The sequence below is a fragment of the Nicotiana tomentosiformis genome, chromosome 4 (assembly GCF_000390325.3).
Source record: "Nicotiana tomentosiformis chromosome 4, ASM39032v3, whole genome shotgun sequence".
Taxonomy (NCBI): Eukaryota; Viridiplantae; Streptophyta; class Magnoliopsida; order Solanales; family Solanaceae; genus Nicotiana; species Nicotiana tomentosiformis.
The window spans coordinates 133,619,922-133,634,562 of NC_090815.1; the positions used below are offsets into that span (position 1 = coordinate 133,619,922).

The window sequence follows — 14,641 nt, forward strand, 5'->3', positions numbered from 1 at the left end:
TAATACTACAACTTGAACTCTAGGTTTTTAATCATTAAATTATCTTTCTTGAAAAAATTTAAATATTTTAGTCTTTTGAGTATTGTTAAAGGTTGGGATATTTTTATTATTTTAAAGTTTAAACCATAATTTTTGAAACAATTTAATTTCGTTTATTTAGAGGGCCACTGAAATTGGAACTTGATTACCTTATGGGAGAATTTTCTTAGTAACTGGAATTCATGAGTTTTGTCAAGTAAAATTGGTGGAGTTGGTGGTAAAAATGAAAAAGGAAAAGAAAAGGAGAGAAAATGTGTTAGGAGTGATGTGAGAGGAAAAGAGTGGTTGATCCTTCACCCCCTCATGTTAGTTTAACCAAAGACACAGGTGTAATGATTGTTTGTGGAGAAACATCTGCTGGAGTAGAGGAGATTGTAAAAAAAAAAATAGGAGGAAATGGGTCTGGCGAAGCTGCTGAAGGGCTGGTTCAACTTGAAAAAAATGTAGATGAACCTGTTTCATCTGAACAGGAAACCCTCGCAGACCTACTGAAGAGAGTGACTGAAAGTTATAATCCAAAGAAGAAAGGGAGTTCAAAGGATAAAAACCCTGGCACTGCTAGGGCAAACAAGAAAATGAAGGCTGCCCCTTCTGTTATTGTTGAAATTCCTCCCATAAGAGGAAGAGCCACAAGAAGTCAGCTAAAGCAAAATGAGGCAGAACTGCAGAAAGCCTTAGAAGAAAGTAGAAGAAAAGCAGTTGATAAGGGAAAGAAGAAGATGGATGAGCCTGTTGAGGCCATTGACATTGATGAGATGGACATGGTCCTTCGAGATGAAGATGAGACTGAAGAAGTGGAGGTTCTGACTCCCAAACCCAAGAAAGCCAAGACTTCCACTAATAAGTCTGTTTCAGAGTCAAAGTCTGTTGAACCATCCACCTTGGCAAAAAGAACCAGGTCTGCTGTGAAGTCAAAACAAGTGAAAATTATTGAGGAAGAAGAATGGAGTGGAGAGGATGAAGATGATTTTGACACTGAGAAAGACAAGATGACCAAGTTTGGAAAGAGGACAATTCTTAAGGGTATGCTCCTCACGGACTTGGAGGAGCAAGTAATGGTGCTGCTTTTGGAGAAATTGGAGTTGCAAGGCTGGAAAGACAAGGTTCTTCAGATGGATGACAGGTTGGCTAGGAATGAAATTGTTGAGTTTATGGTATATGCTGAGGTAAAAAATGGAACGGTTACCAGTATGGTGAAAGCAGTGCAAGTCTCTTTTGATATGAAGGAGTTGGGAGAAATTCTGTGTGTACCGGCTGAGGGGTACAATGACTATACAAAGCTCAAGTGGCCAAGCCTAGAAAATCTTCCTACTGCCCTTGCCATTACCAGAAAATTCAGTGACAATGAGGAGGAAATTGAGCCCAAGGCTATGTACAAGAGTGAGATGAAGCCACCCCACAAAGTACTATTCGAATTTGTCAACAAATGTGTTCTGCCAAGGCAGAAAAGGAGGCACATTGCAAACTTCATGGACTTGGTCCTCATGGAGTGTTTGGACAGTGGGAGGCAGATTAATTGGCCTGGATTTATAATCCGGCTTCTTGATAGGGTTCTAAATGGCACCAAGACTCATGCCATTCCCTATGGCTTCATTCTCACAGTTGTGCTTGCACATTTCAAGGTACATATGAAGGAGTGGGAGGTTGGTACAAGCAAGGATCATTTTGGGGCAAATACTCTGATTGCTTGTGACTATGAAGTCCATGCCACTCCTAAAGAACCCGGTTCATCTAAGAAGGTACCCGTGAATATCAAGGTGAGAGCCTTGGTGCAAGGAAGTGGGGCTAAGGATGCTGAGATTGAGAGGCGGAAGAAGAGATTGGCTAAGGTGGAGACTGAGAGAGATGCTCTCAGAATTGAGCTGGCAAGATAAAAGAAGAAGAATGATGGCATTCTTCAGGATATGCTGAAACTCCTCCAAGCCAAAAACCAAGCATTTGATCCTTCCCAACCTTAAGCCTCCTAGAACAAAGATGTTTACAATCAATAATCCTGATGATCCTGTGGCATTTTCGCCTTTTCCATTCTTTTGCATGTCAAATAAAGGTGAAATTTTGCTAGGCTTTAGATCATCTTTCATGATTTACAATGTTCTAAACAGGGAGCATCAAAACTCAAGAATTTCAAATGTTCATGACTCAAATTTCTAACTTTCGATTAGAAGCGCCAAAATAACTTTGGGTCACCCGAGTCTCGAACCATGTACAAGTCCAAAATTGTCATATGAAAACTAATAGAACCCTCAATCACCAATCCGGAGTCGTTTATACAAAAGTCAACCATTAGTTAACGCCAACAATTTAAAGTTTTCAAATTGGGAATTTTTCTTCCAAAACACTCCCGAACCTCCCGGAAATCAAAATCAATCACGCGCGTAAGCCATAAAATATCAAACGAACATACTCAAAGTCTCGAATCGCAAAATGGAACGGTTTGTAATACACTTTAATATAATTAACGAAAAAGCTAATTAGTTTGGGTGAATTCCGTTTCGAAAAGGGCATATATGGGCCAACTGTGTAACTCTAAGGGCATATATGGACCAACTATGTGACGGTAAGGGAATATTTGAGCTAAAGTATTAACGAATGGCAAATGTGCTCGATTTCGTATAGTATAAGGGCATATTTGGACATTTGCCCTTCAAATAGTGGTAGCAAATAGATTAAAAAAATAATTAATCACCCATATTATCCACTAAAATATGGGTTAGATAATCAAGTTTTTAAATATGGGTCAAATATGGATACGAACCATATTATCCGCTTAAAAAATAGATAGCCAATGAGTTTAACTTTTACATTTGCAAAGATTCAAATTGGGGTTTTTTAAAGTTCGGGAGATTATGAATTCTCCCAAATGTGATTATATTCAAGAAGCCATGGATATTATGGTTATCCATATTATCCATCGATTAACCCATTTTTTATCTGTATTAAATATGCGTTGGGTCGGATAATTTATCCGTTTTTACATTACCCATTTTCGATCCGCCCATATCCGATCTGACCCGTCCATTTACCACCCCTATTTTCAAGGTAGGGGTAAGGTCTGCCTACACATGTCATGACCCAATTCTCCCTTCGTAAGACGTCGTGACAGCACCTAGTCTCTACGACTAGGTAAACCTAATAAATTGCTGAAAAACACAAATAAAAGCAAAACTTACGACTAAACTGCAACAAAATAATTAAATAACTGATAGGATGCCGCTCGGCATGTCAAAAATGCAACACTCGAGTATATACAGTATGTTTTCCAAAATCCGGTAATCATAAGTCACAAGCTACAGAAGAAAGACCAGTATCTTTATACACCAGAATCTAAGAAAAATACGAGAAGGTAAACGACATAGGAGGGAATAGAGGGGGACTCCGAGGTCTGCGGACGCGACATATATACCTTGAAGTCTTTGTACAACAGCAAGCACTCTCAGCTAATAGCGTGGCTGATAAGAAGCACTTAGATATACACACAAAACATGTGCAGAAGAGTAGCATGAGTACACCACAACGGTACTGTAACACCCCGGAGAATTTAGAAGTATTTTAAGACCATTAAGAAGATTGGCGGGTGCTAATTATATTAATTCGGATATGAACAAAACTGATAATTTGAATGATATCAATTGACCATGATAATTTATGTATGAGGTGCATTAAGAATGATTTATGGTCTAATAAGAGCCCTAAGGCTAAATCAAGTTAAAAATTATATGATGGGATAAAGTTTCAAGTGAGTTCGCACAAGATCTAACTTCAAACGAGCATAACTCTCAGGATATGAAGCGTTATATCGTGTATAACCTATTAAACGAAAGGTCTATGGGTCTAGTTTCTAATGCTTCAAACCGTTTGTTATTTGGATCTGTGTCATAAGAATTTATGACCTTTTTACTAAAGGATGATAGAACAGCTACGCGAGTCTTGCATAGCCTACGCACCATTGCATAGGCAAATCCAGCAACTTCAAGGGTCATTTTAAGGAGCTGAAAACGTGGGTTTAGAGAGAGAATGTGTTAGTTCTTCATCTTGAAATGGATTTCTAGAGAGAAGGAGGAGCTCTTACACCATGGATACACTTCAAGGTAAGTTATTTTGGTACAAGGATGATTATATAACATCATTTAGTGATAACACTAATATTATTATGGATCAAATCCATAGGAAATGGGTTGAATCTTCAAGAACACCAAAAAGAGAAAAAGTTATATTCTTCCACCAAGAGGTAATCCCTTCACTTGAGCTTCATATATATGTCATATTGGAGTATGTATAGCATGTTTATGAGTTTTATTTGAAGTTGTAATGGGATATTGTATGAACCCTAAGGGAGGGTCTTGAAAATGATATTTTGGGCAAATAAAAAGATGAATAGTGATGAATTGATATAAAAGGAATTGTTTTGAGTTTCTAATGATTCCAATAGACTTGATAACTTAATTGATGAACGAATTGAATAGGGAATCACCATTTGGACAAGATACAAACTAGTTCTTGAAATGGGTATTCTTGAACATAGGGTTTTGTTGGAGAAGACAATGAATAGTGACTTAATGATATTGGATAATTAACATAGTATTATTAATGACTCCAATTGAGTATTAAATGACAAGAATGGAATTGAATAGGCTAATGGGTGAGCCCATTGGATAATTTATGATGGTTGAAGGCTTGTTGCCGAATTGTGAAACCTACATGGATATTTATGAATCTTTTCGTATTTATTTTGATCTAGTTGGGATATCTAATGGTAGGTATTGAATTGTGGGTGATATTTGGACATTTTAATTAATTGGATCATTGTAGTATTTTCGGAGCTTGAAGGTTGAAATAAGTAATACTTCTAAACTTTGTTCTAAGGGTATGAATCCCGAATTTTGTGTTATATCAATTGTTGGGGGTTTTGAACAGTCCTTGATGGTTTGTATCATAGTTTGAACCAGATATTTTTCTACCGGTGTGGGGGGCATGTTGTGTATTGCGATTTCCTCCTGGAAGGAAGCAAGAGAAATGATTCTAACTAACCAGGTATACAATTTATTGGTGACTCAGAGTTAATAATGAGGTTCTCGTGCTTTTCACATGATCGTACATGAAAGAAGTGTTAGTCATTCGAATGCTAGAATTGGGATCAGTTATGATGATTCATGTGTCCTATGAATTTGGAGACTGAGAGTTCTCAGAAGCATATTGTTTCAGGTTGCGGCCTGGTTGAGGTGAGTATTTTATTTAAACTCAGTGGAGGCACTAGTCGTGTTAATTATTTATGATAGCTACGCACTCTGGGTGCACATATATGTATGGTTTGAGCCCATGTGTGGGCGTCAGAGCAAGTATTCATACTCAGAAGAATTCTTAGGCTATGATATGCCTAGAGTTGACTGCTAAGTGTAAAGTTATAACATTTTTCGTATTCGTACCTTTGTCAATACCTATCTGGACTACACTTTAGGTTACAAAGAGACTAATTCCCTGATTAAATTGGGTAGTTACTATTTCTGCATTAACTTGTCGATTTGAGTTATGATAGCACACTTTGCACATGCCTACTGTATGACGTGTTATTTATACTAGTCTAGGAGAATGTGAATTTTATTTCATTTATCATATACATGTGTACTTATTTGATTGTTCCTGCATTATATGCTTGGACAGGAGACCTGTGCCCATGCCGGGCGATTCATATTATTAGCACGTAAGTTATCCGTGCGGGTCCAGACATTTATGTTATTGGCACGTGAATTGTCCGTGCAGGTCCAGATATTGATACTATAGCACGTGGGGTGTCCGTTTGGTTGATGTTAATGTGAGATCTAGAAGATCTGGTTACCGTTGTTAGATTCGTGTGTCTTGGTTCTACTATATATGATGAGCTTAGAGCATTGCAGTTGTGGTGGTGCTTGTTGAACTTGCAATACAGTTCTCTTCTTTGAGACATTTTCCATTTTTAGGTACACGGATTGTACAGTTGTGGCTTGAGTTATATTGGTTTGGTATGAAATAAGGCAAGAAAAGTTTATATTATGCGTATTCCCAAATACGAAATACTTTTGCAAACCAAGATAATGTGCTCTAGTAAGAAGCACGATGTTAGAAAAGAAAAAGAGACTAAATGGTGCAAGTATTATCCTAATAGCATTGTCACTTGGGAGTTGGAAGCCTATAATCTATGGTAATAATCCTACGGTAAGCATAATAACAACTACAATATGAATCTATGGAAGATAAATATCACAAAGGACATGGTGGTATCTATGAGTTAGTTAAGGTTAAAAAAATTGAAATATGTATAGTGATGCTCGAGAATGAATGGAAACTTGTGCAATGAAAAGGAAGAAAGTGGATTGAACATTTCTCATATAGCAGAATTGTTAGCAATCGTATCAAACAATTAGAGATCTAAATGAAACTCAAAAGTTACAATTGTAAGTGGAGGCATAAATCACCCACGTGAATGGATCTAAGTAAGACAAATATCTTGTTGGTATTCGGATGGAATAAAAGAGTATTATGGAAGGAGTTGGCAACTAGAGAATCAAGGGTCCTATGAGTATAAACTATGCTTAGAAGTAATTTTATATTTATGAGAAAGTATTCAAATGGAAGAAATAGAATTTTAATATAGGCAAGAAATGCACTTTCACGTGTGACTTGGTGTACACATAATAAAGAGAGAATACAGATATGTATGGTAGTAATATATATTGCAATATAGGGTAACTGGTGTTTGAATGAGAGAGGTATAGATATGCAACTGTTTAAAATAATAAAGAATTATTTGATGCAACTTTGGTATATGCACAACCATGTGAGACTTAGATATTTTGTTGTTATACGTTGATGACGTATGTGTGGTCGTGCGGGTCCTAAATAGTTTGTTGTTGTATATTGAACATATATGTGCGGTCGTGTGGGGCCTAGACATCATATTATGTAAAGATATTTGGTTGTTGAATTATGTTGAAATTGGTGCCCGTGTGGGGGCTTGTTCTAGACAGGTTGAAGTTTTGGGATAGTCTCAATTGCAGGGGATACTCTGCCGCAAAGTTTTAAGAATTTAGAGAGTTAGCCAAAGTTTAGGGCCTTAAGGAAGTCGAATTTTGGAAGAATATCTAAGACCCATATGAAGTCAGGAATGATTAAGAATGATGGTTAAGGTGAAATGAGGATAATGATATTCCTAATAATGACTTGTAAAACATTCGAGGATGAATGTTCTTAAGTGGGGGAGAATGTAATACCCCGGAAAATTTCGAAGCATTTTAAGACCATTAAGAAGATTGGCGGGTGCTAATTATATTAATTCGGGTATGAATAAAACTGATAATTTGAATGATATCAATTGACCATGATAATATATGTATGAGGTGCATTAAGAATGGTTTATGGTCTAATAAGAGCCCTAAGGTTAAATCAAGTTGAAAATTATATGATGGGATAAAGTTTTAAGTGAGTTCGTACAAGACCTAACTTCAAACGAGCATAACTCTCAGGATATGAAGCGTTATATCATGTATAACCTATCAAACGAAAGGTCTATGTGTCTAGTTTCTAATATTTCAAACCGTTTTTCATTTGGAGATTTGTCACAAGAAGTTATGACCTTTTTACTAAAGGTTGGTAGAATATTTTGGGCAAATAAGAAGATGAATATTGATGAATTGATATAAAAGGAATTGTTTTGAGTTTCTAATAATTCCAATAGACTTGATAACTTAATTTATGAATGAATTGAATAGGGAATCACCATTTGGATAAGATACAACACTAGTTCTTGAAATGGGTGTTCTTGAACATAGGGTTTTGTTGGAGAAGACAGTGAATAGTGACTTAATGATATTGGATAATTAACATAGTATTATTAATGACTCCAATTGAGTATTAAATGACAAGAATGGAATTGAATAGGTTAATGGGTGAGCCCATTGGATAATTTGTGATGGTTGAAGGCTTGTTGCCGAATTGTAAAACCTACATGGATATTTATGAATCTTTTCGTATTTATTTTGATGTAGTTGGGATATCTAATGGTAGGTATTGAATTGTGGGTGATATTTGGATATTTTAATCAATTTGAGTATTGTAGTATTTTCGGAGCTTGAAGGTTGAGGTAAGTAACACTTCTACACTTGGTTTTAAGGGTATGAATCCCGAATTTTGTGTTATATCAATTGTTAGAGGTGACGCACATGCTAGGTGACGAGCGTGTGGGCTTGCACCATAGAAATTGTGACTTAAATAAATGTTGTGCAGTTGTAAAATTAAAGAATCATGTTATTAACCGCGTATCCTCCACGTATTAGAGAAATTGAGTTGATGCTTGTATTAAAGATCATGTTTAGGCTACGTACCGATATTTTGGGACCCATAGGGTCGTGTTGATGTTGAATTAACTATTTTAAAATGTACATTTCATACTCAGTCATGCTCATCCATTATGAGAATATTTATGGGATCGGGGCTGCCCGCCTACAGTAGGCCATATCGACTTTATATATATTATTATTATTATTATTATGGGATCGGGCTTATAGGCTTTATTATTATGGGATTGGGATGCACGCCGCAATAGGCCTTATAGGCTTTATTGTTCTGGATCGGGGCTGCCCGCCTGTAGCAGGACTTATAGGCTTTATTATTATACAGATCGGGACTGTCCGCCTGCAGTACGCCATAACTGCTTTATATCACACTGGGGCTGAAGGATCCCCTACGGAGTCTGTACACACCCCAGTGAGCGTAGATGATTACATATTCGGGATGGACTTCCTAGGGCATAGACTTGCCTTACTTATTTATATTATGATGAATTTCCCTGGGCATGGATCTTGTACGTATCATTTATGTAATACTGCCTCAAGTCCTGATACATCTTCGCGGCACCCGGATGAATGGAGTACCGCGAACTGTGATCCTCCTGGAGAATCAACTCGCGCAAGCCATCTACATTGGGCACATATAGCTTGCCCTGCATCCTCAATGTACCATCATCTCCAATAGTGACCTCCTTAGCATCACCATGCCGAACCATGTCCTTAAGGACAAGCAGATGGGGGTCATCATACTGACGCTCCCTGATACAATCATAAAGAGAAGACCGAGAGACCACACAAGCCAACACTTGACTCGGCTCAGAAATATCCAATCTAACCAACTAGTTGGCTAAGGCCTGAACATCCAACGCCAATGGCTTCTCTGCTGCTGGTAGATATGCTAAGCTTCCCAAACTCTCCGCCCGGCGACTCAAGGCATCGGCCACCACATTGTCCTTCCCGAGATGGTACAAAATGGTGATATCATAATCCTTAAGCAGCTCCAACCACCTTCGCTGACGCAAGTTAAGATCCTTCTGTTTGAACAGATGCTGTAAACTCCGGTGATAGGTGTAGATCTCACAAGGGACACCGTACAAATAGTGTCGCCAAATATTCAAGGCATGGACAATAGCTGCTAACTCAAGGTCATGGACATGATAGTTCTTTTCATGCACCTTCAGCTGTCTGGACGCATAGGCAATCACCCTACCGCCCTGCATCAACAGCGCGACGTGACCAATCCGCGATATATCACAATATACAGTATCAGAACCTGAACGTATAGGCAATACCAATACTGGGGCTGTAGTCAAAGCTGTCTTGAGCTTCTGAAAGCTCTCCTCACACTCCTTTGCCCACCTGAATGGAGCACCCTTATGGGTCAGCCTGGTCATAGGTGCTGCAATAGATGAGAAGCCCTCTATAAATCGACGGTAATACCCCGCCAAACCAAGAAAACTTTGGATCTTCATAGCTGAGGAAGGTCTAGGCCAACTCTGCATTGCTTCTACCTTCTTTGGATCAACCTTGATCCCATCACTCGATACCACATGACCCAAAAATGCCACTAAATCTAGCCAAAACTCACACTTGGAAAATTTTGCATATAACTTCTTTTCTCTCAAGATCTGAAGCACAGTCCTCATGTGCTGCTTATGATCCTCCCAAGTCCGGGAGTACACCAGAATGTCGTCAATAAACACAATAACGAAAGAGTCAAGATAGGACCAAATTACATTGTGCATCAAATGCATAAATGTTGTTGGGGCATTGGTCAGCCCAAATGACATCACAAGGGACCTGTGGTGACCATACCGAGTCCAGAAAGCAGTCTTCGGGATATCTGGCTCCCGAATCTTCAACTAATGATAGCCTGAACGTGAGCCAATCTTGGAAAACATTCTGCACCCTGTAACTGATCAAATAGGTCATCAATACGAGGCAATGGATACATGTTCTTCACTGTGACTTTGTAATCAATGCACATACGCATAAAACCATCCTTCTTCTTCACAAACAAGACCGGAGCACCCCAAGGTGACACATTAAGCCGAATGAATCCCTTATCAAGCATCTCCTATAACTGCTCCTTCAACTCCCTCAACTCAGGAGGAGCCATACGATATGGAGGGATAGAGATGGGCTGTGTGTCCGGCAACAAATCAATACCGAAGTCAATATCATCTGTCGGGCGGCATGCCCGGAAGGTCAGCTGTAAATACATCTGGAAAATCCCTCACTACTGGAACTGACTCAATTGTATGGGTATCAGTACTGACATCTCTCACATAAGCTAGATACGCATCACACCCCTTCTCAACCATTCGTTGAGCTTTAAGAAATGAAATAAATCTATTGGGAGTATACTCTAAGGTACCTCTCCACTCAAATCGCGGTAATCCTGGCACAGACAATGTCACTATCTTGGCATGACAATCAACAATGGCATAATGGGGCGACAACCCGTCCATGCCCAAAATAATATCAAAGTCTACCATGCTAGGCAATAATAAGTCGGATCTAGTCTCAAAACCACTAAAAACAACCTAACACGACTGATACACACGGTCAACAACAATAGAATCTCCCACAGGTGTAGGCACATAAACAGGAGAACTCAAAGAATCATGGGCTATGCCCAAATATGGAGCAAAATAAGAGGACACATAGGATTAAGTGGAGTCTAGATCAAATAAAACCGATGCATCTCTATGATAGACCGGAACAATACCTGTAATGACAGAGTCGGAAGCAACTGCCTTTGTACGAGCAGGAAGAGCATAATATCTGGCCTGGCCTCCCTCTCTAGGGCGACCTCGACCTCCCCGACCTCCACCTCGAGCTGGTTGAGCAGGTGGAGTAGTAGCTGGCGCTGTAATCATAGCATAAGGACCCGATAGAGCACGCGGTGCATGAGAAGTTTGTGGAGGTGCACCCCTCCTAAGTCTGGGGCAATCCCTCACCATATGGCGAGTGTCACCACACTCAAAACAAGCTCTCGAATGGCGTGGCTGCTGTAACTGGCTCGGGCCAGGTCTGCTGGACTGGCTGCTAAAAGCACCCAGTGCAGGAGGGGCATTAGATACTAGCGGTACATAATAAGTCTCATGGGGCCTGAATACCACTGGCGGCTGGAAGTGCTGAATGAACAGGGCGACTCACATAGCCTCTACCATGACGAAATGCAGCTGGGGCACGAGTACCACTATACGTGCCAGACTCTCGAGACCTCTTGGCCTCCCTCTCCTCTCTCTATCAAGCAAGCATACCCTCCAATCTCCTAGGAATACTCAAAACCTGCTGGTAAGAAATATCCATCTCCAACTCCCTGGCCACGCTAAGCCTGATACTGGGGTGGAGTCCCTCGATAAACCGACGGACCCTCTCTCGAACTGTAGCAACCAAGGCTGGTGCATGTCGGGTCAAATCACTGAAGCGAACTGCATACTCCAACACAGTCATAGAACCCTGTCGCATCCGCTCAAACTCCACGCGCCATGCATCTCTGAGACTCTGGGGAACATACTCCCTCAAGAACATGCCTGAGAACTGAGTCCATGTAAGTGAAGTTGCCTCAGCCGGACTACCCAACTCATAAGCACGCCACCACTGATAGGCTACTCCTATAATCTGGAATGTATTAAAAGAAACCCCACTTGACTCCCCTACACCCATAGTACGAAGAATACAGTGACACTTCAACAAAAAACCCTAGGCATCCTCTGGCGCCAATCCACTGAAGGTATGAGGGTGGTAATTCTTATACCTCTCAAGTCTGAGCTTCTCCGCCTCAGAAACTGCTGCCCTAACCTCGGGCTGAGCTGGAGCTACCGACTGCATCAGTATAATCTCTGGAACCTAGTCGACCTAAACCCACAGCACTGGGGTACAGGCAGCGGGAGTCTGTGCTTTTCCCCCATCCTGAGATGTGGCAGGAGAAAGTGGAATCAATCCAACCTGAGCCAAGGTGCTGAACATGCTTAGAAACCGGGCTAGAGTCTTCTGAAGGGTTGGTGCAGCAACACGTACCTCAGGTGTCTGCCCTCCAGCTGGAGATACTGTGGACGTCCTCAGCCTCTACCCGGCCCCGGCCTCTCGCGGCTCTAGCAGGGGGAGCGAGTGCCTGGTCATCAGATCTGCCTGTAGGTGTCCTCACCATCTGTGAGAGAATAGAATACAGAAGTTTAGAATTTTGAAGTCAACAATTTTCGCACAACAAGGAATCAAAGAAGTGTAATTTTCCTAACAGTTCTATAGCCTCTCGATGATAAGTACAGACGTCTTTGTACCGATCCGCGATACTCTAATAAACCGTCTTGTGACTCAAGACACCTATGAACCTAGAGCTCTGATACCAACTTGTCACGACCCAATTCTTCCTCCGTAAGACGTCGTGACGGCACCTTGTCTCTACGACTAGGTAAGCCTAACAAATTGCGGAAAAACAGAAATAAAAGCAAAATTTACAACTAAACTGCAATAGAATAATTAAATAACTGATATGATGTCGCTCAACATGTACAAAATCCAACACTCGAGTATATACAGTATCTTTCCCAAAACCCGGTAATCATAAGTCACAAGCTACAGAAGAAAGACTAGTATCTCTTTACATTAGAGTGTAAGAAAATTATGAGAAGGTAAACGACATAGGAGGGAATAGAGGGGGACTCCGAGATTTGCAGACACGACAGATGTACCTTGAAGTCTCCGTACAGTAGCAAGCATTCTCAGCTAATAGTGGGGCTAATAAGAAGCACCTAGAACTACACACAAAACATGTGCAAAAGTGTAGCATGAGTACACCACAACGATACCCAGTAAGTGCCAAGCCTAACTTCGGTAGAGTAGTGATGAGGTCAGGTCCAGGCCCTACTGGATATAATAATAAGACAGATGATATAATAAAATAAAGTAATACGGAGAATTTAGCAGAAAGAATTCACAAAGCAATAACAACACAACACAATAAGATAACAACAGGGGCGCTCCCGAGATACCGTCTCGTAATCCCAAAAGTAAATACTCAACAAGGGATCTCCCGAGATACCGTCTCGTAGTCCCAAAAGTACATATGCGACGAGATCTCCCAAGGTACCACCTCGTAGTCTCAAAAGTAAATGTGCATGGGGATCTCCCGAGGTACTGCCTCGTAGTTCCAAAAGTAAATATGCAGGGAGATCTCCCGAGGTACCGCCTCGTAGTCCCAAAAGTAAATATGTTGGGGGATCTCACGAGGTACCGCCTCGTAGTCCCAAAAGTAAATGCACAACTCAAATCAGTGGAGAAAAACAATTAGCAACAAGACTTCTACAGCTAAGGTGGATACAAATCAAGTCAGGTAGGAATTCAACTCGACATGCTGCACATAATTCAAATAAACATTTAAGACACGTAGACAAGTGAAACTAGGCTAAACAGGATAACTACACATGCTAGTATAACTCAATTAAAGTGTAACATGCTATTACTCAGCGAACAACCGGATTTTACAACAATTAGCCTGTGTACGTACTCGTCACCTCGCGTACACGGCACTCACATATCACAGAAGTATCACAACAGTACAATTCCTAAGGGCATTTCCCCCACACAAGGTTAGGCAAGCCACTTACCTCGAACCAAACTCAATCAATCAGTAAGAATGCCCTTTCCTCGATTATCCGACTACGAATGGACCAAATCTAGCCAAAACTAATTACATTCCATAAATACAACTATAATAGACTAATCTAATTAATGAAATCAAGAATTTAACAAGAATTTCAAAAATCGTCCTAAAAAATCGACCCGGGCTCACGTCTCGAAATCGGGTAAAAGTCACAAAATACGAACACCCAATCAACCACGAGTTCACTCGTACCAAAATTATCCAAATCCGATATCAAAATCCGAATCAAAACACAAAAACTTAGTTGAAGAACTTTCCAACCTTTTCCCCAAATTATTTAATTAATGATGAAATAAACTATAGATTAATGGAGTATAACCATAAATGAGTTAAGAATCGTTACCCAAAAGCTTCCTCTGAAAATCCCCCAAATTATCGCCCAAATCCGAGCTCTCAAAGTCCCAAAATGAAGAATGGGATAAAACCCTCGAACTTAGCCTTTTCTGCCCAGCAATCTTCGTACATGCGGACATTTAGCCGCACAATCAGTACTGCACCTGCGAAAATTCCATCGTATATGCGGACTTGACTTAAGTCCTCTGGTCCGCTTCTACGAGCACAAGGCCGCACCTGCGAGTGCGCGCCTGAGGACTTTTGTCCGCTTCTGCAGAAT

General features: G+C 40.3%; 1 protein-coding gene across 1 annotated transcript; it reads right to left on the bottom strand.

The window, feature by feature from the left end:
• Positions 1 to 11,612: 11,612 nt before the first annotated feature.
• LOC138910544 (uncharacterized) lies at positions 11,613 to 12,032 on the bottom strand. The gene has a single exon (XM_070201787.1). It carries the CDS (start codon positions 12,030 to 12,032, stop codon positions 11,613 to 11,615), a length of 420 nt encoding a protein of 139 aa, XP_070057888.1.
• Between the last annotated feature and the right edge of the window lie 2,609 nt (positions 12,033 to 14,641).

Coding starts and splice junctions, on each gene's coding strand:
- LOC138910544 (XM_070201787.1), bottom strand. CDS start 12,032: ATGGGTGTAGGGGAGTCAAGTGGGGTTTCTTTTAATACATTCCAGATT.